Raw genomic sequence first — 23558 nt, forward strand, 5'->3', positions numbered from 1 at the left:
GCCATTTATAAAAAAGTTGTGCGTTTAGGGAAGGTGCCAGTTTAAATTCATTACAGGAAGAAGAAGGCCTGCATTGTCACAGCCTCTGCCCCCACGAAACTGAGCACACAGCGTCAGCAGATTCGCATGGCTCTTTGTCCCTGGAGCGCACAGAAATAATATTATGATGGACTTTAAACTCCTTCCGGGAACATTTTGTATGAAGAAATGGAACTTTCTACACACACATATACACTACTGCCACCACCGCAAATGAAGGTGTTGCTTAATTTATTCTCTGCAATGCAAAAACAGCCCCAGATCCTGGAAAAGGAGCCATTTGCCCTGGGCACGGACATGGCATGATCCAGTGGCACGTGAGCCTGGCACATCGTGGGCCTCGCAAACAACATGCTCACAGGTACAGGGAGGGAACATTACTGGAGCATGTCCCTCCGCCCCCAGTTTATGGCTCTCCTGGGCAACAGCGCATGGCCTGGAGGCTGCTTAGCAGGGACCCCCTTGTTGTCCGGAGGCGCATCAAAGGGCAGCACCTTTCAGGAGGCCGCTTGCAGCTGTTTGGCAGCTCCTCCAGCTCCATCCCGATGAATGGTCCTCTTGTTCGGTTTCCCACAATAACAGACCTGCAACCTCTCCTCCGCCCAGAGCGCATTTGGCAGCTTCTGCGCTGGGCCTATAAATAAAGGAGCCCAGGCTTGGAATGGCAACATGCCCAGGTGGCTCAGGAACCCTGCCATGGCATTAAAAAGCCTTGTGCCAGGTCAGGCAGGAAGGGAGCGAACAGCATGGTCTTGGGGGAGGCAAGGGCAGCATGAGGAAGGCTGGAGGGGATGGAGATCTCTGGGATCAAATGAAGGCAACCTGGAAAAGGGAGAGCTGCTCAGGGCTTGGCAGTCGGGGGCACTCAGCACCCAAAGGACTTGTCTGAAGGGCAAGATGAGTGCCACATTCACAAACGAGGTGTTCCCCTTGAGACCTGCTTTGCGGGGAGGGAAGCTGGGTAAAAAATAAGTTGATAATATAATTATGGTGTGGGGCAGGTCCCTCCTCAGAACTTCTTGAGGGCTGTAGACCCTCCAAGACTCCATCCCTCCTTTGTCTCATTTTCAACCTTGCTTTTCCTTGGAAGGACATGCGCTCATCAACTGCAGTTGGCCCTTAATGTGCCATGTTTAATGATGCCACCAGGTCGTCTTTTTGGTCTCAGCTTCAGGCCTGAGATACGCACTCACTTGTGTCTGCTGGTGCAAACTGGTGTCTCCCACATGCGAAAGAAGTGGCTGAAACTGCAATGTGGGAAATGACTTGGACCTGTGTGATTGTGGGTCCATGGCCCTGCGATGGACACACCAGAATTGGTCTGGGAGGCTCTTCAGGTGCCAAGGAGGGCCTTTAGGGCTGGAGAGATTCTCACTTTTGGCTGTGCTGCCCATTGAACTCCCTGGCCCACACAGCCAAGGATCAAATATGGGAGAACAACAGAGCCACACGGGTGTGTGTTGTGGCGTTGCTTGTTCTGGCGTTTCAGTGGCGCCCGTAGTGTGGCTCTCTGGCAGAGAGAATGGCACATGAACCTTCCACCCTTTAGTTTGGCCTGAAGGGAAGAGAACGACGGAGAAGGGAGGGAAGTGCTCTGTTTCATGGAGGTGTTTTCACAGCCCAGCCTTTGGAGCTCCTTCGGAGGAGAGACTTTGTTCTCTCTTGGGAGCTGGGGGTCAAAGGAGCTCAGGGCTTTCAGACATCGGCAGGAGGCTGTCCTTGTGTTTTGTATAGCTTACCTCCAACCAGCCCCTAAAAAGGGGGGGTGAAGGGGGGTGCTGATCTGAACTCTACAAATAAAGGGTTTTGTGTCTTTCAGGCAAGGTTTGGGGACGCCAAGGTCAAGAGGAGCCCTTGCCATCTGGATGTTCGGCCAGCAGGAGAAACAGGCTCTGCAAAACCACTGCAAGTAAACAGCCAGATCAAATCCAGAGCTGAAGGCCTATAATCTCTGGGGGGAGAGGGGTCAGAGTTCAATGGAGAGCCAACAGAACATGTAAGTGCCATTGATTGAATGGCTATATACTGCTGAATGTAGGATTTAGGCCACAGTGTGGATGTGCATGGGCACAAGAGCGACTTCAGAGCACCCCTGACACTTTTGAGCAATGCTGGTGGATGGCTTTGAATCCACAAGCCTGAGCACTTATCAGCCACTGGCAACCTAAAGACCAACATCCTCCGGCTTGGTTTTGTGCAATGCCCTCTTCCCTATGCTACCTGCATTTCCCAGGAGCTAGCTAGAAAGAAAGGATGGCAAATACACAGCAATGGGCTTGGGTCATTTGTTTTGACCCTGAACGTAAGCTGCAAACCCAGATCTTCCGGAGGTGAAGTGTCCCATCCCAGCCCTTCATCTCTGGGCTGCACCTTCCCCGCAGAGGCTCCCAACAAAAGCCCTTTCAGCAGACCACAGCGCTGCATCTGTGCGGCTCACCTTCCCGGTTTGAGCTCTGTGGTCAGCTTCATGATGCAATAAAAGCAGAGGAGGAAGGGGGCTCCATGGCCACGGCAACTGCCTGGACAGCTTGCATCAGCCTCCTCCAAAGGCATGCAGCAACACAGACACAGAGACACACAACAAAGAGAGTCATGTCCTGCGCTGGGCTGCGGAAAGGCTGGCCTTTGCCAGGAAGGGACTCACTCCATTCTCACACTTGTTTACAAACTGCACAATGATGAGAAGGAGATACCTTTATTAGGGCTTAGTTGAGCGTCACAAAGCAGTGAGTAAGCCTTTGGCTTCTCTAGAGCTCCTCCCTTGGGCTGGAAGTGGAGCAGATCAACAACAGACGAACGGGGAGAGCAAAGCCAAGCAATTGCCATTTGCAGCACTTTTGCAAGAGGGCACAGTTTGGTTAGCAGAGTTCCACTACAACTCCCATCATGATGGGAACTTGGGTCCACCACACACAGGACCCCTTTGTGTACGGATACAAACTAAGGCTGCCTCCACACTGGAGAAATAGGTGTCAGGAAAACCCTTCCTTCCCAGTTATGGCCAGGCCCTTCTGCAACCTGAAGGGAGCCAAACAGAGACAACAGCCGTTTCTGCATGGCTGAGTTCCTCTTTCCCCAGAATACAGTTTCCTTTGTGCTGCAGGAATTTCCACTTTGAGCTACAGCCGGCCGGTCTGTCCTGACATGACCCAGGAAATGCCAGGCAGAAAAACTCTGGTCTGATGGCATTGCTTTTCTCCCGAAGGCTGGGCTTCTCTAATGGGGGAAGGGGCACCCTGCCTTCTGCCTTTCCATTGCAGCCTGCAGTTTGCCCTTTGCATTTGGGGCATGGCCCGGGGGTCCCCAGACGCCATCTCAGAGCTGCCCATCTCCATTTTCTTTGGCGTGCTCCAGGTGCTAAGTAAAACCAGAGACCTTCTGGCAGAACCAGGCAGCTCTCCACTGACCCACCTGAATTCAACAGGAGAGGACATAAAGGAGACCCCTCCTCAAATTCTAGGCTTAGGTGGGTGAATGCCAGTCCGATATCCTGGATATCGCCAGCACACTAGAGGAAGAACCGGCTCCTTACTTTAGAACAGAAAAGCATAGTGGGCAAGGTTCCCCTACTTTTTGGGTGGGGGTCCTTAGCTGGGCTTCACAGCCATGCTTTTTGGTCTCTTTCATTTCCACCAGTGAAGTCTGTGCATTCCTCAGTAAACCTGGTCAGTGTGAAATTGTGTGCAAAAGACAAGTGGGTTTGAACAGGGAGGATGGGAAAGCCAAGCCTATTTGCTCCACTGCCCCAATTTGACAGTGGCAATGCCCATTAAAATGCCAATTCACACTCTGCCATCCCACTTTTCCTGCTTCTTCTAAAATGTCTCCATTTCGCTCTCCTCCTCCAGCTTTTCCCCTTTGCCCTTGGCACAGTTCAATTGCTGCAAAGTGAGTTCAGCTGCCAAAGTACTTTGTGCTCAACTAACTCAGCAGACAAGACCAAATGGCTGCAAAATTTCATGGCTTGGGTGTCCTGCTGCATTAATAACTTTTGCCACCTTGACCACAGTCTGATGTTGCTTGGCCGTACGTGTCCTGACGTTCACCTGTGAAATGTCGGAACACAAGCCCAGAGCTGGAAAGGTTATTCTGAGGGCCAGCTGGGGAAACGTTGGGCATTTGGGTCCAAAAAGCACCCTCTCCCAGATTGGCCAGTGTCATTGCTCTGGCACAAGCAGAGAAGACGTTTCGCAGGCCACCCTTGGAGTGGTTTGAGCACCAAGGCTGGAGTGACCCACGTGAAGTGGGTTGGAGGAGCCCATGGTCAGGGTAAGAATAGTGCAGGGCCTTTTATAGCTTTGGCTGGGACAGGAAGGAAGCGTGCAGGCGTCGCTTGGCGACTGAAGCAAACCAGAGCCCTTTTCCCCGCCTTCCTCGCATGCTCCCCCGTGTGTGAACTGGGCTCATATGATGGGGCATGTGGCTGCAAGAAACCACAGCTTCTCCTTTGGAGGCTAGGGGCTCTGGAGGATGACGCTGGTGCTGCTGCTGTTGCTTATGCTGCTTCCCAGCAACATCCAAAACAACCTCTGCTGACACCAAGTCACACTAAAGCAGTCCATAGCAATGCCAGAAACACACAGGGATATGTATGTGCATGCACACAGTTAATACACACACATGCACACTTTTCAATGTGGCATTCTCACTTTGAGATTTTTCCCTTATCCCCAAGGACCAGAGAAAGTTATTATTATTATTATTATTATTATTATTATTATTTCTATCTTTCCGCCTCTCCCAATGGATCGAAGCGGGATCACAGCAAGGTTAAAATTACAATTACAGTATTGCAGCATTAGTTACTGCACCATTAAAACCAGAGTTAAAAAAATAAAAGCATAAAAGCATAAAAGTATAAAAATCTAAAAACATTAACATCAACCAATCACAGGGTCAGCTGGTCTCGTTCCATACTAGTGGTCTTCATAGGAGGTCAGGAGGATAAGCACGGTGGAAGAGCTCTGTCTTTACCACCTTCTTAAAGATTTCTAAGGATGTAACAAGGTGGGCCTCATCTGGGAATCCATTCCAAAGTCTAGGGGTAGCTATACTGAATGCCTTTAGGGAAGTAGAAACATGTTTGGATGCTGGTGTCTCCAACAAGTTCTTCCCACTTGTTATAAGAGTGCGGGGCAGATTGTATAAGAAGATGCGTTCCCATAAGTAACCCTGACCCAAGCCATGTAGGGCTTTAAAGGTGATAACCAACACCTTGTATTGTGCCCTGAAGCTAATTGGGAGCCAGTGTAGATCTTTCAAAATGGGTGTTATATGGTCAGGTCTCGAAGAACTAGTGACCAACCTGGCTGCCGCATTTTGCACTAGTTGGAGCTTCCGAACTTGGGACAAGGGTAGCCCCATGTAGAGCGCATTGCAGAAGTCGAGACGAGAGATTACCAGAGCATGCACTACAGCTTCAAGGTACCAACCGAAGCTGGTACCAAGCACTTCTGGCCGTCGCATCCACTTGAGATGACAAGCGTAGAGATGGGTCCAGAAGTACTCCCAAACTGCGAACTTCATCCTTCAGGGGAAGTGTGACCCCATCAAGGAGTGGTGGACAAATTTCCCTTCCCGGACCTAAGGAACCTATGGCAAGTACCTCCGTTTTCCCTGGATTCAGCTTGAGTTTGTTTTTCCTCATCCAGCCCATTACTGACTCAAGGCAGGGATTCAGAGGGGAGAAGTCATCCTTAGTCACTGTAGCAGTCGGGGACATAGAGAAGCATATTTGGGTGTCATCAGCGTATTGATAACCCTGCGCCCCATGTCTCAGGATGATCTCTCCCAGCAGTTTCATGTAAATTTTAAATAGCATGGGGGACAGGATGGCGCCTTGGGGGACACCAGATGTCAGCTCTTTTCTAGAATCGCAGCTGTCCCCCAGCATCACCATCTGGAACCTTCCCGAGAGGTAGGATCGGAGCCACTGGAGCGCAGTGCCCCTAATACCCAACTCCCTCAGGTGCTCCAGAAGGATACCATGGTTGATGGTATCAAAAGCCGCTGAGATGTCCAAGAGCACTAACAGGGTCACACTTCCCCTGTCTGTGCCCAGATGGAAGTCATCGATTAAGGCAACCATGGGCGTCTCCAGTAGTCCAGGTTGAAGGAACCCTGCTGAGTCTTGGGGCAGACTCGGACGGAGCTCTTGGTGTGGCGTCTGCTGGCCTTGTGGGTTGGCACCAACAACTATGGGGGGAAAACCTCTCCTGATCTCTGGAGGTCCCAAGGGGTGACTCTTGACCAACTCCCAAATTCCATTTTATCTGATTTGTCTTCTGCCTTCTTCATCCCCAGAACTGGGGTACAAAGAGATACGCAAAATCAATACAGCTACAGACTGAAAAACAAGTGTGTTGTTGCCTTCCATAAGCTGGAAATGCCTTGCCACTGGGCAATTGCAAAGCCAGCATGCTACCCTCTCCATGGACCCCTCGCCTTTCAGGGCCAGCCCTCCTTTCCAGCCAGAGGCATCCGAGGCCATGGAGCCAGGAGTGGCCAAAGGGCTCCTCCACGTCCTTCAGTCCTGGGGGTCTCTCTCCAGGACTGTGGCCACTGCAAGAAGGAGAGGAGGCACCTTGTTTTTGTCTTCCAAGTCACTTGATGCTCCCGAAAGCAGAAGCAGACACACATTGCTGTTATTTTCGACGTCCACATTCTCTGCGCTGTTAACCACAGAGTGGCTGTGGCAGTTGCCAGCATAAAGACACTCTGTGCTACTCTTGTAGTGATTGTTGTTGTTGTTGCTGTTGTTGTCGTTGCAGCTACAGAATTCTGGAGCCCAGCTCCAGCTCAGCACCATCCACCTCGGCTCTCCTGTCCTTCAATGGGCATCCATTGCCTAGCAAGCCTCTGCCACCTTGCTGGGCCCACGAAAGTGGCATTCATTGCCTGGCAGCAAGGCTGGGGAGAGAAAGGCCAGTGGTAGCCACAAAATGGCCACTTTGTATAGGCATCTTGGTTGCAAGAGGAACGGCAAGGAATCCTCACGACTCTGAGGTGACTTTACAAACAGAAGACCATGGCCTAAAACCCATTCTCAGCATTTAATACATTGGGTTTGCCTCTGTGTTGACTCACAATCAATGGCGAATGCAATGGCGAGGCAGCCTGCTGGGGAAGTGTGCCAGGTGCATGCCCATGCTATCGCCACCAAGGCATGATGTCCCTCTGAGCCCAAATGTCACAGCCCAGCCATGCATCTCTTCTGTTAAGACTGGCACACCCTTGATCCCACAAAAAACACTGGTGCAAGGCAGAGTGTTGGTTTGGTTGCTGGGAAGACTGTGGAGCAGAGAGGCTGGTTTCTCTGTGTGTGAATGGAGCCAAGGCTGCTGAGTGGAGGATAAACAGCATCTTCCGCCGCAGTTATGTAACATGATGTTGACGCGCTGCCCTCGAACATCATGTTCTGCAAGAAAACCTTATCTGCAAACCACAGGAGAGCTTTCAAGGAAGGAGAGCTAGCAATTATGAGGGGCACTGAGGCAGAAAGGGGCACCGGAAGGGGGGGGCGGCCATGGGACCTAGGAGCCGAGAGCAGAAAGGGTATGGGGGGGGGGGGGGGGGGGCAGGGGGAAGGTGCATGGGAGGCCGGCTTCCCTGTGAAACAGGATGCAGCTGCAGTAAACATTTGCAGCCAGAGCGGGTGCTTCCTCTGCCTGGCTGGGCCACGACTTACCTCCCGGATTGGGCCCAGTGGCAGCTGCAAGCAGGAGCAGGAGCAGGAGCCTGGCATGGCCATCATCAGGATGGCACAAGGAGTGCCAGCTCCAGGGCCAGATAGTCACAGTGCCCACTTAAGCCTTTTCCCCAACAGAGCCCACCTATGCATGCTTAGTCCCCTGGTCTGGACTCCTTTCCTTCCCATTTGGTATCCAATGGAAGAGAACCAGGATCAGGACCTCCTCAGCCCCCAGAAGACCTTGGGAAAGTTGCCTTTTGGGATTGGAACTCCCAGAAGCCCCCTGCCAGTGGCTGAGGAATTCTGGGACTTCCAATCTGAAAAAGATAGCTTTTCCAGGCTCTGGCACCAAGACTGGACAACTGGACAAGAAAACCAATTGCACAGTGTATTCTGAGGTGCCCAGAGAGGGCCATGGCATGCCCTCCCAGTCTTCCAGCTTTGGAGCCCCAGCCTCAGCTTTGTTTCCTGGCCCCAGGACCATTGCAGGAGGCCCTTCTCGCCCTTCTCTCTGGCCCCCAAACACTGTCCTTCAGGGGCCAATGGAGGGACCAGGTGGCCACAGGTGGACCTGGCTGGAGAGAGCCAGGCCAGCCTCTTCAACCTTGCAAAGGGCCAAAGGCCAGCAAAGGGAGTTCCTGGGTTTGTTTTGACACAGAGACACAGAGAGAGAGGCGTGGAGAACATCTGGGCAGCGCTGTCTGTCGGTGGCCAAGAGAAGGACGCCTCCTGCTGGCCAGGCTCCGGCCAAAGAGCCTCTCACTCTGCCCCCCCCCAATGACCAGGCACGTCCTCCTTTTCCAGGACACATCCTCCATTTCAACCTTCTGTCCAGGCGGAATTCCAAAACGGTCCTGTATTTCGAGTATGACAAAGAAGCATGAATGCAATGGCAAGGCAGCCTCCTGGGGAAGTGTGCCAGGTCCATGCCCATGCCATTGTCATCACCACCCCAGAAAAAGTGGATAGCTGCAGTATTTGCAGCCAATTGGTGTGATGCCAAACTGGTGGCGTTGGACCTTGGCTTTGAACCCTCTGCAGCCAGGAGAAACACACGGCTCCCCATTCTCATGCTTCTCCCCATGCCACTTCAATAAGACAGAAGAGCTGCAGGGAAGAAGAACACATTCTGCATTATTAAACACACTTCACCCAAGATTATTAATATCTAGTAGCAGCCGGGATCGAGCTTATTCTGCACATGCTGCAAGGTCCAGCAGTTTCTGAGCAGCCACCCAGAGGCTCAGCTCTTTGCATTTGGAACTGGGGAGTGCTTCAGCAAGCAATTTGGGATGATCTGGGCAAGGCAATGGGAGGGCAAGGGAAAGGGCATGGCTGCTCAAGTGCCACCGGAGGACATGCCCAGGCAGCCCTATTGTGGGGAAGGGGTGCAGACCCACAGTAACACCAGAGAAGACTGCAAGTGTTTAGGAGGAAATGTGTTTGTGAGGTAAAGCAAGGAGAGCCAGAGGACACTGCGAGGCCAGGATTCGAATCCCACGCTGCCATGGTCAACCTACTAGATGACCTTGGGCAAGTGACACACTTTCAGCCTCAGAGGAAGGTAAAGGCCTCTGAGCAAATCTTGCCAAGGAAACTGCATGACCTTAGGGTCACCATAAGTCAGAAACAGCTTGAAAGCACACAACAAGAACAAGAACAAAAAGGGAAAGTTCCTTGGTGATGCCCAGAGCATCAAGGAACAACATTTGTAACAGATCAAACAAGACTGGCAGAGCTGCCATTATCACCTGGTGACTCAGCCCAGTTTGACACAAAACCTTCCCATTTGCTGTGTTTCACAAATGAGGGACGACACTCAATCTAGGAAACTTTAATTTCCAACTATGCTGCCAATGAAACCTGCGTTTAAAAGGTGCCCATCGTCACTTTGCTATCATTCTGACAGTTACTTCTAAGAGTAAGAGGAGGACCAAGACAAGTTCACAGAGCTCCGTTTAAGACAGCAGATCATCCAGGGATGTGAACATTTGAGAGGCATGGCTTTCCATGTGCATCATTTGGAGACTCTGCCTGCCAAGGGCCCTCAACCAAAAAACCTGCCCTTGGGCATCCTGACCTGGCAGACTTTACAATTCACCTCTGCCAAGCCTACATTCCTGGGACCTGCCACTGAAGAAGGGGATGATGGTTTAAAGTGTGCAACAGTGCAGATTCCGGGGAGGAAGATATCCAAGACCAGGCAGATGGTCTCCCAGAAGAGCCTGTGGCTGCAATCCTCCTTCTATGTTGAAATACCAGCAGACGTTTTACACCTGCGGCTGCCCTCTTTTTGGAGATGCCACAAGGGCAGCCTCCTGTTTGAGTCTGTGCTAGCCCTGGAATAAGCCACGGCACAACACTCAGTGGGCTGCTATGGAGGTCCGCTCAGTGTGGTCCTTCCAGGCGGGTGGGAAGAACACACATCTGTACCACCGGCTGTGTGACTGGTTGTGCAACAGCAAGCTCCAGTTGTGCAGCCTAGTTAAGATGGTGTACCTGTGTGTTGCAGAGGATCTTGGCCTGTGTTTGCTGCTTGGGTGACAGAGGAGGAAAAGGAGGATGATGAGGAAAGAGCAGCTTCTGGAGCAGGGGGACCTCCCTGAGACCATGCCAGCCCTCTTGACCCTCACCCCCAGGCCACCCCTGGCCACTTGGCAGCAGCAAAAGGCTCTGCTCTGGGCCCCACAACAAACTCCAACTCCCAGAATTCCATAGCATTGAACCAGGGCAGTTAAAGCCATACCAAACTAGGTTATTTCTCCAGTGTGGATACAGCCCAAGTGACCCTTCTTGCCCAATGCTGTCCGCGCTGATTGGCAGCAACACTTCTGGGGTCCCACTCCTGCGTGCGGATGCTTCCAGAATTTGGATATTGGTCTGTTTCTTAGGCACAAGGCAAAGCTTTGGCCTCCTCCATAGGGAGACTAAGAGCTGGATTCCAGCAGAGAGATTCCCGTACAGAGATATTTTTAGCTTACTGGGCTCCTGAAGAGACAGGGAACAGCTGCTGCTGCTGACGTCCTTCTCACTCACTTCCCAGGATCCCAAAGCAAGAAAGAAAATGCAGCCTGGAATCTCATTCTCTGTATCCCTCTCCTGTGAAAGCAGAATGCCAGACCAACCCAAACACCCTCATTTGCACAAACTGTTTCATTTCGGCTTTTGCACGGTTGAAATTGCAACTTGACTTGCACCAAAACAAAGCAAGGCTGGCAGCAGCAGGAGCAGCAACGGTAAAACCTTTGTCTGAATAGGTACAGTTTCAGAGTCAGTTGTGTGGGTCCAGGCCCAGAGGGGCTTCCTTGTCCCTTTTGTGCCACTGTTTGTCCTTGGAGCAGGGCTCTGCCTTATCGCTGCCGCCGCCACCAGGAGGGCTCGGCCCATTCATTCATATTTGCACAATGGCTTTGGGAATGTGAGAAGGTGTTATGTAAGCGCCAAGGGCCTGTCACTGCTGCGGCTTCTTTCCAGGTCACCTGGATTAGCTTTCTTGCTCTGTGTCTCCGTGAGAACTGGATCACAACCATATGCGGCTTGGAGGAGTGCATGCGCCCGTCACATGGGTGTGCGCTTTGCAGAGCGCTTGTACATGGCATCCCCTGCCAACCCCGTCTGTGCCCTGAGAAGGAAATGGTGCCTTGGCATTAGAGGACATCCAGCACTTCCCATTTCATGCATCCTCACCGCAGAGGCAGCTTTGGGATTATGGAGATTTTCCCTGCAAGCCAAAGAAGTGGGATCCTACGCAGCAACCTTTTCCTTGGGGCAAACTTCTGTTCCCACACATCTGCATTCTCAGCCCCCAATTCATAGGGTTGCCAGGTTATATAATAATAATTATTTATACCCCGCTCTTCATCCAAAAGGCTATCAGAGCGGCTTACAAACTGTTAATTAGACATTCTTCCTGGAAAGCACATTTTGGCATAAGTGAAAGATAGGCACTTCAGCTCTTTGCTTATTCTGCATCTCATACTGAGGGTCAGAAAAGTACCTTCCATTTTGCAAAAACAGACTGGGAAAAGATGGGCACCGTTGCTTTTCTTTGGACTGCAGCTCCTAGCATTCCCCAACCAGCATGGCTGGAGCAGCCAAGTAAAGTAACATTGGCAGACTCTCTCTCTATGTCTCTGTTCTTTCTTCCTCTTTCCTCAAAAGATATTTCTAGGCCTTAAGACTGAACAGATGAAGTGGAAAAAGCATGCTTAACAAAGCTTCCTCTTCCCTCCTTGGGGCCAGGAGACGCAGAATTAAGTGTTTGCAAAACCCAAGTAATTTATGTGTTCATCTGATTAATTAGCAGAATGTCTGGACCACTTCCCTGAGTTTTGTTGAAACGGATGGAGGATCCAGAATCCCCTGGGATGAAGAGGTTTTGCTTTTAACTGAAGCACAAAGCGTTGCACACAGTCCAGATTCCATTCGAGCCAGCATGGTTTGCGTGTTGAACGAGGAGGACTCTAAGGGGTCTGGGTTTAAATCCCCTCTGAGCAAATCATCCTCTTTCAAGTCTCAGAGGAAGGCAATGAGGGCAAAGCTCCTCTGAATGGCTCTGGCCAAGGAAACCCAGTCACATGCTTGGCATGAATCAGAGTCATCTTGAAGGTGCATAAAAACAACAACAGATCCTGTCCTACTTTCAAGGTCCAGCATCGGTGTGTTTGGCTTTTTATGACTGGGAGGGAGATATGGGGGGCAGGTGGGTTTCATATTTGGGGGGAGGCATTGCAATATATGTCCTGGGAGGGAGAAGAAAGGAGCTGGACATGCTGTGCCCACGGATGTCCCAGGCGGCAGGACCGAGCCAGTCAATGTTTAACCAGGGATTATCGTGGTGGAGGGAGAGGCCTAGGAGAACACCAAAGCTGCCCAAAGGAACGCCTGATAGCAATCAACCTCTCCAGCACATTCCCTAAGCAAAAAAGGTCAGAGGAGCAATGTTGGCAGAGACTGTTTACTTTGGCTCTCTTTGGCTGAGAGAGAGAACAGAATGTCCCTGTCCTTACCTGAGGGGTCTCTACCTGGCCCTTGGGGGGCATAGGGGGCTCTCCTGGACCTGGGGCAGCGATGGCACCTCACCTGGGAGCTACTACAAGTGCTCTGGAAGTCTTGAGGCATCTGCCCTGGCCTTTGGATGGGCAGCTCTGTCAGGGTGCCAGCCTCCAGATGTCTCACCGCTGCTCAGTGCTGCTGGACACTCAGCCTGCCCACGGTTTGGGATTGGAAGCATGGGCCTGAGGTCCAAAAGGGTATCAGCCAGGATGGAGAGGGGGCTTTTGGGTCTTGATCCAGAGGTTACCTCGCTTGCCATGCAGAGCCCACAGAGGTTTCTGTCCTGCTCCGCAGCCCCAAGGCTAATAGATTGTGCCAAGGACCCCTAACCCTGGTCCAAAAGAGAGGCTACCTGTATGAAAGTGTGGGCTTTAAACATGGAGGGTTGTTTTGTCTCAAAAGCTAAGCTGGCATTGGCACTGGAGACGGTGCTGGCTCTCTGCTGCTTCCTTTTGTTTCAGTGCCAATGTTACTTTATGGTTTTACTGACATGGTGCTTTTGCTGCTTTTATCAACAGCGTGAGCCGTCTGAGTGCCACAGGGCAGTAAAAGTGCTCAATGAACTCCCCATAAATTATCTTCATGTTGTCAGTGGCTCACTTCAGGCAGATGCCTTTGTGTCTTGTGTGTGTGTGTGTGTGTGTGTGTATTGTGGTGGTTGCAGACCCAAGTCTGTGCAAACAGCCTCACCCACAAACACACTCTGCCCCGAGTTGCACTTCACACAAGAAATGGCAGCATTTGCAGGAGGAGACGCAGGGTTTTAAAAGGCGCAGGGATTCCTGTCTCGTCTCCAGAGATGTTATGAGTGACAATGGCAGTGAAAGTACACCTGGGTGTGTGTGTGTATATATGTGTGTTTCTGTGCTAGAAGAATGCTGGAGAGAGGCCAGGGTTCACCTGGAGTTACTCTGATTTCACCCAAAGACAAGAAGATTGGCAGCAAGATGGAGGAGTTTGTGCCACCCGGTTGGACTCAAGATGGTGAACCCTGGAAGATTTGGGCAAAAGGTTCCCAGGAGAGATCACTTTTTCTCTGATCTAATTTGCAGATGTTGCCAGGATGCTGGAGCTGTTTCTTCCCAAGCAATGAACATCAGACGGAGAACTGCAGAAGACGGCAACAACTTGGCCTTCATCTGGCAGCATTGGCACAACCCAGAGGTTGCTGTGGTTGTTGTTTTGTGTGGGTCCCACTGTCACTCTTGGCCTTCTTCACAATACAGGTTGATAGCACTATGACAGCCATGGTTATGTCCTACGGATCCCTGGATTTTGCTGTTTCTTTGGGTATTTAGGCTTCTCAGCCTTACCAAACAACAGGCCTTGGGGTTTCATGGGATACAGCCGCGGCCATTAAAGTGGGATCCAAGGGCTGCAACTGTGCCATGCAAAAGCGGTGCCCGCGAATGGCTCTCTGCCTCTCCTCCTTTACTCACAATGTTCCCAGGGCAGGCTGGCACATCTCTCTCCCTTCAGTGCCAACCTCATTGCACTTGAGGTGAGCAGGCAAAACAAGGCGGCACCAAATCAAACCATTCTTGGGCGGCTGCGGCAAGAGAACAACAAGTCCTGGCCTCGGTACTGATCTCAAGTTACCCGTTTTGCAATCAGCCGCTCCAAAGCCCAGATGGCACTTCGGGCGGTGCCATGGGTGAGGTGGGTTGGGCTCTTTGTTTCTGCCATCATGACTTTCCCTGTGCCTTGCCAGACGCCAAAGAACCAGGCCTGGAAAAACATTTCCTTCCATTTCTCTGGCTTCTCTGCTTCACCTTGCACCTCGGCTCAGTAACTCCACGTTAGTAGACCCAAAAGCACAAACACACACAACACGACACACAGACAGCCTGGGCCATGCACAACATTGCACCTCTCTGACCAATCTTTGCAGATGCCAGTTAGCAACACCTTCAAAGCACAATGAGGCGTGGGGTCCAGAGCAGATACAACAAATTCCAACTCCAAAAATTCCATAGCTTTGAGCCAGGATGCTGAAAAGTAGTGCCAAACTGGGTTATATCTCCAATGTGGATGCAACCTCTGTTTCTTCCCTTCATGACTGCAGTGACCAAGAAGGATCTGGACCTGAACTGGACCCCCTTTTTCTCCTTGAAAACCCCCAACAGAAACCAGGTCAAGTGGAAGTAAAGGCTGCAAGAACAACATTGGCACCGCATCCGTCTTCATTCAGTGCCGCCAAGCCCACTCTTGTGGGGTAAAGGGCTCCGGCGGAGGTAAAGTGCATGCCAAGCGTGGATGATTTGCTTAAGAACTGTTTGCCCTTGCTGAATTAAAAAACCGCAGCCTTGTGGAATGATATGATCCTCTTATATAACGCGGTGCTGCGAGGCGGGCCAAAAAGGAAACACGGCTATGCGATGCAAGCCCCCTCCGCTTGTAAGAAGGCAAAGGAGTGTGGTCTCCAGCCCATGAAGCCCACAAGCTTCAACGTTTTCGGGGCGCATCACAATCCTCCTGGCCGTCCCTTTGCACCCACTGCCTTCTTACATAAGAGGGTGAAATTGGGAACATTCTTCTCTGTTGATCTCAGTTTTTGTTTTGCTCTGTTCTTCAGAGCTTCCTCTGCAGTCCTTGTCGGCTTCCTCCATCTCCAAGCCAAGTCAGGTCAGCAGCCACATTCGTTTCCTGAAGGCTTGGGGCGGATTGTGTGTGTTTGTGTGTTATCTGTGTTTATGTGTGTGTTTGCAGGATCCAAAAGACCCATGGAAAGGATGCAGCCAGAGAACCAGCAGCAAAAGCAATTGAGACCCTGGGGTCCTGGACGTTGCCCACCTTTCTGCGCCTCATTTCAAAACCATACCATCCATGTGCTGCTCCAACACACGAAGCTGATCTTTGCACTCAAAGGAGAAAATGCAGCTGTAGACATGGCCTCTCCGGTGCCAGCCCCCTTCATTGCCCAAAGACCACAATGCAGAAAATATTCTGGGGGCCATGATTGACCACAAGTTGAACATGAGTCAGCAGTGTGATGCAGCAGCTAAAAAGGCCAATGCAATTTTAGGCTGCATCAATAAAAGTATAGTGTCTAGATCAAGGGAAGTAATAGTGCCACTCTTTTCTGCTTTGGTCAGGCCCCACCTGGAATATTGTGTCCAGTTCTGGGCCCCACAATTTAAAAAGGATGTTGAGAAACTGGAGCCATGTGTCCAAAGGAGGGGAACCATGAAGCGTTATGAGGAACGACTGAGGGAGCTGGGGATGTTTAGCCCGGAGAAGAGAAGGATAAGAGGTGATATGATAGTCCTGTTTAAATACTTGAAGGGATGTCACATTGAGGAGGGAACAGGCTTGTTTTCTGCTGCTCCAGAGACTAGAACGCGGAACAATGGATGGAAGCTGCAGGAGAAGAGATTCCAGCTCAACATCAGAGGAACTTCCTGAGAGTAAGGGCTGTTCGACAGTGGAATATATTCCCTTGGAATCTCCTCCTTTGGAGGTTTTTAAACAGAGGCTGGATGGCAATCTGTCAATGGGATGCTCTGAGTGAGAGTTCCTGCATGGCAGAAGGGGGTTGGACTGGATGGCCCGTTTTGGGGTCTCTTCCAACTCTACGATTCTATGATTGCTCTTTTAATGCAAAGTAACCATAAAAACCCCTTCCTCTCCACCGATCCGAACACAGCTGCCGTTGCAAACCTCAATACCAAGAGACGCACCCTCCTGAGGCCTATCCTCCGACAGAAGTTCTGGTAAAAAAACACACTAACAAAATGATCTTCTGCTGGCAGAGAGAGCCGTGTTCATCTTCTGCAGCCAAAACAAAGAAAGGCAAAACAAGAACAGCCAAGAATTTCTGTAGCTCCTTAAATGCCAACAAATTTAGCGATTGCATAACACTTTGAAGGTTGTTTTTGCCACTCCCTGAAGAAGGGTTGCCTATCTGGTGAGCATATTAAAGGCACATGTTTCTGGCAGCTCCGATGAGGAGGGAATGGGACATTCTTTCTTCCAAAGTCAAGGCCCTGGATCTGAAGACGGAGAGGCCTTTGTTCGGGAACATCGGTCATTGTGAGGAAAGGGCAGTGGACCCAGGAAGGAAGCCACCCTTCCATCCTTTCCAGGAGAGCCAATGGATCCTTTGGAGCTCAGGCCAGCCATAGGAAAGACCAGGGAACATGCAAGCGCCTACGGGGAAGTCTTAAAAGTCCTTCTTTGAGGTGCACACAAGGGAACTTCTTAGCAAACAGCAGGGAAGGCAGCCAGACAGATCCTACGGCATTAAAAATATCCCACCCTCAGATATCTTTGGCCAAGTGCGTTCTGAGATCCCTGTTTCAATAAGGAATATCTATTGGACTGCATGTATCTCACAACCCCGCAATCCTTCAGGGTGCAGCTTCTAAAGTGCTAGCCCAGAGACCCTGCTTTTTAAACCTGTGAGAGCTGTGTGGGATCCTGTTCCTAAGTGGAGCCCAAACACTCTCTTGGGCACTCTCCACAGCCGTTGCCTTGTGGCCAAGCGGTCTGTACTTGTGCATGTATGGGATGGGTCTCCCTTTCCCCTTGTACTGGAGTGTTGCTTGGCCAAAGGAGCCGCTCACATGGACCGTGGTGCTCCTCCAATGCTCACCAGGGACCTCTCTCACAAGGCCAGAGGTAGTGGCAGATGCACAAGGAGGGACCATGCCCTTTTCGCAGAGGAGGGTGGACTTTCTCCCTGCCCAGTCCACTCTTGGGAAGGAGATCTGGTCCCCAAGGACCTTCCTGAGTCAGACTGCATGGCCTTGTGGGAGGCAAAGGAGAAAGGTGAGTCAGGTTGTGGATCCACCACCGCATGGTCCTTGAACCTGTTTCCAAAACCAGTTTGCTCTTGTCTCCACCTTCTCCTCCTCCTTCTCATCTTCCATCCACATAGAGGTCCAGTCACGGAATTGTGGTTGGAAGGGACTCCAAGAGCCATGCAGTCCAACTCCATTCTGCCATGCAGGAACACAAGGCTCAAGCACCGCAAGAAGTGGCCACCCAACCTCTTGAAACGAAATGGTGAAGGAGAGGCCACCCGGCAAGGCAGCCTGTGGTAGGGTTGAACAGCTCTTGCTCTTAATAAGTTCTTCCTAAGGTCAATGTGGACTCTCTTTTCTTGCAACCTGAATCCATTGGCTCTGGCCTCTGGAGCCTTAGAAGGAACCTGGCTCCATCTTCTCCAGGAACTTCCCTTCCCTGCTTCCATTTGCTGGGAAAGGGCGCCCTCCTGTGGCCACCAAGAAGCAGCAATTGGGCATCCCACAATCATTTCCATCTCTGCCTCTCCCTGTAGGGAACAAACCCATTAACAAGACCAGTTAAAAAGCATTAATTAAAACATGCAGCAGTCTTAAAAGCTGTCAAATTCGAACGTGCATTCAGCTGCCCACTCTCTTCCGGAAGGCCATTCCACCCTAAAGGCACCATCCTCTCCCACCTGATCTTGGAAGCTAATCAGGGTCATCTCTGGTTAGTCCTTGGATGGGAGACCACCAACAAATGCCAAGTGCTGGAGGCTCTATTTCAGGGGAAGGAACTGGCATAAATCACCTCTGAGGATTTCTTATCCTTAAAAACTCTCTGGAATTTGCTGTGCAGAGACAGTAGCAGGGGTGATTTTTGCTGTCCCAGAGCGGAGGGCATGAACCCTTATTGGGGCCATAACCCCAATGCTGCCCCACCAAGATGCACATCCCACTGTCCCTTCTGTTCCCCATCCATTCGTGGGGCACAAGGTGTGCCAGGGAAGGAGGGCTGGGTACCCAAGGAGACTCTGCTGGCCCCTTGGGCATGGCTTTGCTTCTGCTGGAACTCCCCAGTGCTGCTTTAAAGGCAGAAGGGTGGGCAGGTGCCTGTTTTAATGCCATTCTTTCCTTCCAGCTCCAAATAATCCCTGCCCCAGCTATCATCATCCATGAAGCTGCATAACAAAGACAGGGAGGCAGGGAAGTGCTGACCATGTTCCTTCAGAGCCAAGGAGAGAACTGGATGCCACAGACAAGGTCAGCCAGCAGCACAGAGCCAAGCGTCTTTGCTTCAACTGCCAGCTGGAAAGAGGGGCCAAGTCAAGTGTCCAAGGTGGAGGTCCAGCTCCTGAAGGAAAGCAGCAAAAAGAACATTTTGCACCACATCAAATGCCATGCCAGCCCTGGCTGAGAAGGTGGCAGGATGCAGGAAGGGCCTTCGCCAGCTGACCTCAGGTCAGGTAATGTGGGCCGGTCCATTTGCAGCACCTGGGGCTTCAGCCTTACACCTTCTGCAGCCTGGTCCTGCGCTGGCTTCCTTGGCCCAGGCTCTGCAAATCCTGGCCCACTGGCCGCCAAGGACAAAATATGTTCCCAAAGTGGGCCATGGTTTGCCATGAAGGCATCTTGTTCTGTTCAGGGAAGAGAGGAGAGAAGGGAGCTCAAACATTTGCAGTTTCTGTCTTAGGGCTGTTTCACACCACTAAAGTATAGTGCTGGGATTCCACTATACAGTAATGGCCACAGCTTCATCCTATGGAATCCTGGGGTTTGTAGTTTGGGGAGACATGAGGGCTCTGTGGCAGAGGATTCTTAATGCTCCTCCTAACCTAGGATTCCATGCCATGGCAGTCAAAAGTGTGTGGTGTGAAAGGGCCCTCAGCTAAATTCCATGACTCTTACTGCTGCGTCAGGTGCTCTCTGCTTGGAGCCCGTCCTGCTCACAGCCGTGGAGAAAAGGGGTAGCCTCTTTCAGGCTGGTCCTTCCAAGCCAGGGCCCTCCAGGACCCCCACTTTGTCCCCTGCCAGGCCTTCAGCTGAGAGCAGCAGCAGGGAAGGGCTCCCGGTGGGTGTCACAGTTATTTCTGTGATGTAGGGCCTGCCCCCAGGGTTGCTTCACCAGGCAACAAGGGTGGCCTCCCCCTGCTCCCAAAGCCAGGGCCATGATGGTGGGGTGACAGCCCTTCCTCCTCCTCCTCCTCCTCCTCCTCCCTGCACCCCACCTACCCTCCTTCCTTCCTCCCTCCTTCCCTCCCTCTGTTCTTTTGGGGTGATGGCATATAGGGAGGAGGCCTGAGGATGGTAGTGAGACCCCTCGGCATGGCCGTCTGAGGCAAGTGTTTCCTCCAAGGAAGCATGGAGAAGTATGAGACCATCCTCACAATCGGCCAGGGCTCCAGTGCAGAGGTCTTCCTGATGCGGGATACCAAGACCAAGGAGCTCTTTGCCGTGAAAAAGGTCAAGACCATCCCGGGCAAGCGGCTGCGGGACAAGGAGGCCGTCCTGCGGGAGGTGGCCATCCTGCGACAGCTTCGGCATCCCCATGTGGTGGCCTGCCACGACCACTTCCTGGACTCGGGGGGCTCCTACGTCTTCATTGTCCAGGAGTACTGTGATGGGGGCTCCCTGGAGGAGCACATTCGGGGCCAGAGCAAAGGGTCGCACTTCCCAGAGGGCACGGTCATGCGCTGGTTTGTTCAGCTGGCCATGGCCGTCCAGTACATCCATGCCCTGAAGATCCTCCACCGGGACATCAAATCCTCCAACGTCTTCCTCACCCAGGCCCGGATCCTGAAGCTAGGTGACTTTGGCATCTCCAAGGTGATGGACAGCACGGCTGACCTCGCCAGTACCTTTGTGGGCACCCCTTACTACCTGAGCCCCGAGCTCTGTGAGGACCTTCCCTACAGCTCCAAGGCCGATGTCTGGGCCCTGGGCTGTGTCCTCTTTGAGATGTGTGCCCTCCAGCCGCCCTTCCAGGCCCTCAGTCTCCTCGGCCTCTTCGCCAAGATTGTCAAGGGCCGCCAGGGCCCCGTTCCCAAGTGCTACTCCATCCCCCTCCATGGCCTGATCTGCGCCATCCTGCAGAAGGACCCGGAGGAGAGGCCCTGCGCCACCACCATCCTGGCCTTCCCTTACGTCCAGGAGCACCTCAACCGATTCATCTTCCAGCAAGGAACGCCAATCCCCAAGAGCCGATCCCCACAGCCAGAGGTCTTCCAGGATGGAGATGGCGGCAAGCTCACTTGGCCCCCAGGGCCGCATGCGGTGGGATGTGCGGACGGCCAGGCCTTGGCTCTGGGGTCGGATCCACTGAGTTCCCAGCTGCAGCGTCATGACCAGGAGGAAACCTGGAGCATCTCCACAAGTGGTTCTCATTACTCGGCAGATTTTGAAGACACAGGTTCTTCCTATGCCAGCTGCAGCTCAGAGGAAGACGCAGCCTTCTGCACAGCAACCGCCATAGGGACCCTGACGGAGGAGGAGGAGACGGGTAAGGGGCCAGGTATGCAGGTGTATATCCATGGTGAGAGTCTGCATGCCTCCCACTGCTCTGGGCAGGGAAAGCAATGGGACCTGGAGGATAAGCAAGCAGTGGGAATGAGGGGAAGAGGGAGGGAGAAGGGCTGCAGCTTAGTAGCAGAGGCCTACTGTATATACTCATGTATAAGTCTAGAAATTTAGGTTAAAAAATTGACCCCAAAAACCTGAGTCGACTTATCCATGGGTCAATGTAAATATTGTATCTTAACTCTTATTTAAAAGAAGGAACCATCTCCTGATGAAATGCAAGAATATAACATGTGAAGCTCCCGGCCTCCTTTACTCTCTCATCCATCCAGTCTTAAGACTAAGCGCAAAGAGTTATGTCTGGTGGACTTTTCTAAGTTCTTTGACATTGTTTTGCTTTGCTTCATCTTTTAGATCCTTTGCTATATGCCCCTAATTTTTTTCCTTGACTAATTCACGGGTCATAGCAAAATCCATAATTTTGGTCCCCAAACCTGTCGGCTTATAGTCGAGTATATACGGTAGGTCTGCCTGCAGAAAGCCAGGTTCAATCCCCTCCATTGCCATGTAAAGCCAGGAAGGAGAAAATCCTCCCTGAAATTCTGGAGCCATGGCTGCTGCCCTTCAGAGTTGCCAGTATTAGGCCAGAGGGGTCAGTAACCAAGGCAGCTTCTCTGGTTCCTGACTGGCCCCGAGAACACCCAGGCCTAATCCTTCCATGCCTGCTTATCCGAAGTCCCATGAATCTAAAATAAACCTTTGTTGACCTGATCTCTCCCCACCCCCCAAATGCAGGCAGAGGGCCACCCCCATTTTGCAGAGACCCCTCTGCCCCAGCCTCCCATCCAGATGTTCCTAGGGAGGCAGCGGCCCCCAGAAGTGCAATCCCATCAGTTTTGTTGCAGATGGAAGTGTGCACTTCTCTTATGGTGACTCCCAAGCACTGCCATCCTCATAGATATCCAGCCATTGCCCTCCTCTATTGCAGCTTCTGAGAACGAATGTGGTCTGACCAGTTATCCAGATGACTTTGAAGAGTCTGAGGGCGACCCGCAGGAACCCCTGCCTGAATGTGACCCTGATAGTGAGCTTGACCGTGTCATGAAAGCGGTGAAGGACAGGATGCCCTCTCCCCCGCTGAGGGCCATGCAGAAGTCCAGAGGTAAGGCGATGCAGTCCCTCCAGACCCACCCACAAGATCCTGACCCTAAGACTGACAAAAGAAAAGCGAACTCACTCCAGGTCTCAGCTGTCTTTATAGGTACAAAGCCCAGGCTCTTATTAGGATTCAGCCCTGTGGAGAGCTCTTTTAAATCAGTGTTTAAAGCCTGGAGTTGATCTCCCAACCTACTGAGATGGGCCATGTCAATTTGCAGTCGTGCAAGTCCTCCATGAAACCAGAATACATAGCAAACTTTTCTGCCCTGTGGCTCACTTTGTAACACACACATGGAAGAGCCACACCATGCGTCCAAAGAGACAAACTGCAGCCCACTACAAACCCCTGCCCCATAAAGCTTGTATTTTAAGTTTCTACAAAAGAAACGTGGGTTGTTTTTTTGCAACAGACCCCCTGGAAATGTGTGCCTTTGTGTCCTTTACAGATGAAGATGCGTCTTGCGGAAGCGACAACGGCAGCTTCATCTCCAAGGATTTGGAGGGGCCCTCGGAGCTAGGATTGTGTTGGGATGACTGGGAGCGCCTGGAGGACTGCTGCCTGCTCCATCACTTAAACCTGGAGAGCAGCGAGGGAGAAGCAGGGTTCAGCACTGTGGCTGTGTGAGGGAGCCTGGGATGGGCACTAAGACGGTCCCTCCTCCTGGCAGAAGCAGGGGAAGAAGGGAGAAGGCCAGAGCATGCATCTCTGGCCAACCTGACCACTTGAAAAGAGCACTGTGGGCACAAGAGGCTCTCCCAGGCAAAGGGGCAGTGCAACTGCTTTATGTACCCTGGTTGCTCAGCCACACACTTACACATTAGGGCTGGAACTGAGTTCAATTCCTTGTGCAGACTGCAGTCATCTTCTTCCTCTGGCAAGAGAGGAGGAAGAGCCTTCGGAACCAGGCCATCAGACATCAGTGACCATATACTGAATTGCTAGTGACAAAAGATTAGCCTCATATGCTGACGTTAGTAAATGGTGGCACATGCATTGCACCCACCTTCCAATTCCCCATCAAGTCAGAAAGCCTTGTAAGCAACCCTCCTTCACATGCACAGTTCTGATTTCTTCCATGAATAAAACAGAGGAGATAAAAAGGCCTAATCAGTGAGAGCATTGGCAATGGTTGTCTGAATGGGGCGTGCAGCATAGGAATAAAGCCAAGACATTAAGAGCCAACAGGGTACTGTGGTCTGAATGCTGGTCTAGGACTTTGTGAATACAGGGTTCAGATCACCACTTAGCTCATGGAAACCCACTGGTAGCCTTGGGAAAGTCACCCTCTCAGCCTCAGAGGAAGGCAGTTGGAAAGCTCCCCAGAATAAGCCTTGCCAAGAAAAAACTATGAAAGGGTTACGATAAATCAGCT

The 23558-nt window shown here is 51.7% G+C and overlaps 1 protein-coding gene across 3 annotated transcripts; it reads left to right on the forward strand.

Moving 5' to 3' along the window:
* The first annotated feature begins 253 nt into the window (after positions 1-253).
* On the forward strand, positions 254-23357 carry LOC121936352 (serine/threonine-protein kinase Nek3-like). Of its 3 annotated transcripts, none has more exons than XM_042478530.1 (5): positions 254-400; positions 1859-2035; positions 18653-21022; positions 22016-22189; positions 22632-23357. In XM_042478530.1, exons 3-5 carry the CDS (start codon positions 19873-19875, stop codon positions 22808-22810), a joined length of 1503 nt encoding a protein of 500 aa, XP_042334464.1. In that variant the 5' UTR covers positions 254-400; positions 1859-2035; positions 18653-19872; the 3' UTR covers positions 22811-23357. The 3 variants fall into 3 exon arrangements, with proteins under 3 accessions (XP_042334464.1, XP_042334466.1, XP_042334465.1); XM_042478532.1 differs by having other exon boundaries at positions 18653-21010; XM_042478531.1 differs by lacking the exon at positions 254-400 and adding an exon at positions 668-760.
* Positions 23358-23558: the final 201 nt, after the last annotated feature.

Source organism: Sceloporus undulatus, chromosome 7 (assembly GCF_019175285.1).
Source record: "Sceloporus undulatus isolate JIND9_A2432 ecotype Alabama chromosome 7, SceUnd_v1.1, whole genome shotgun sequence".
Taxonomy (NCBI): domain Eukaryota; kingdom Metazoa; phylum Chordata; class Lepidosauria; order Squamata; family Phrynosomatidae; genus Sceloporus; species Sceloporus undulatus.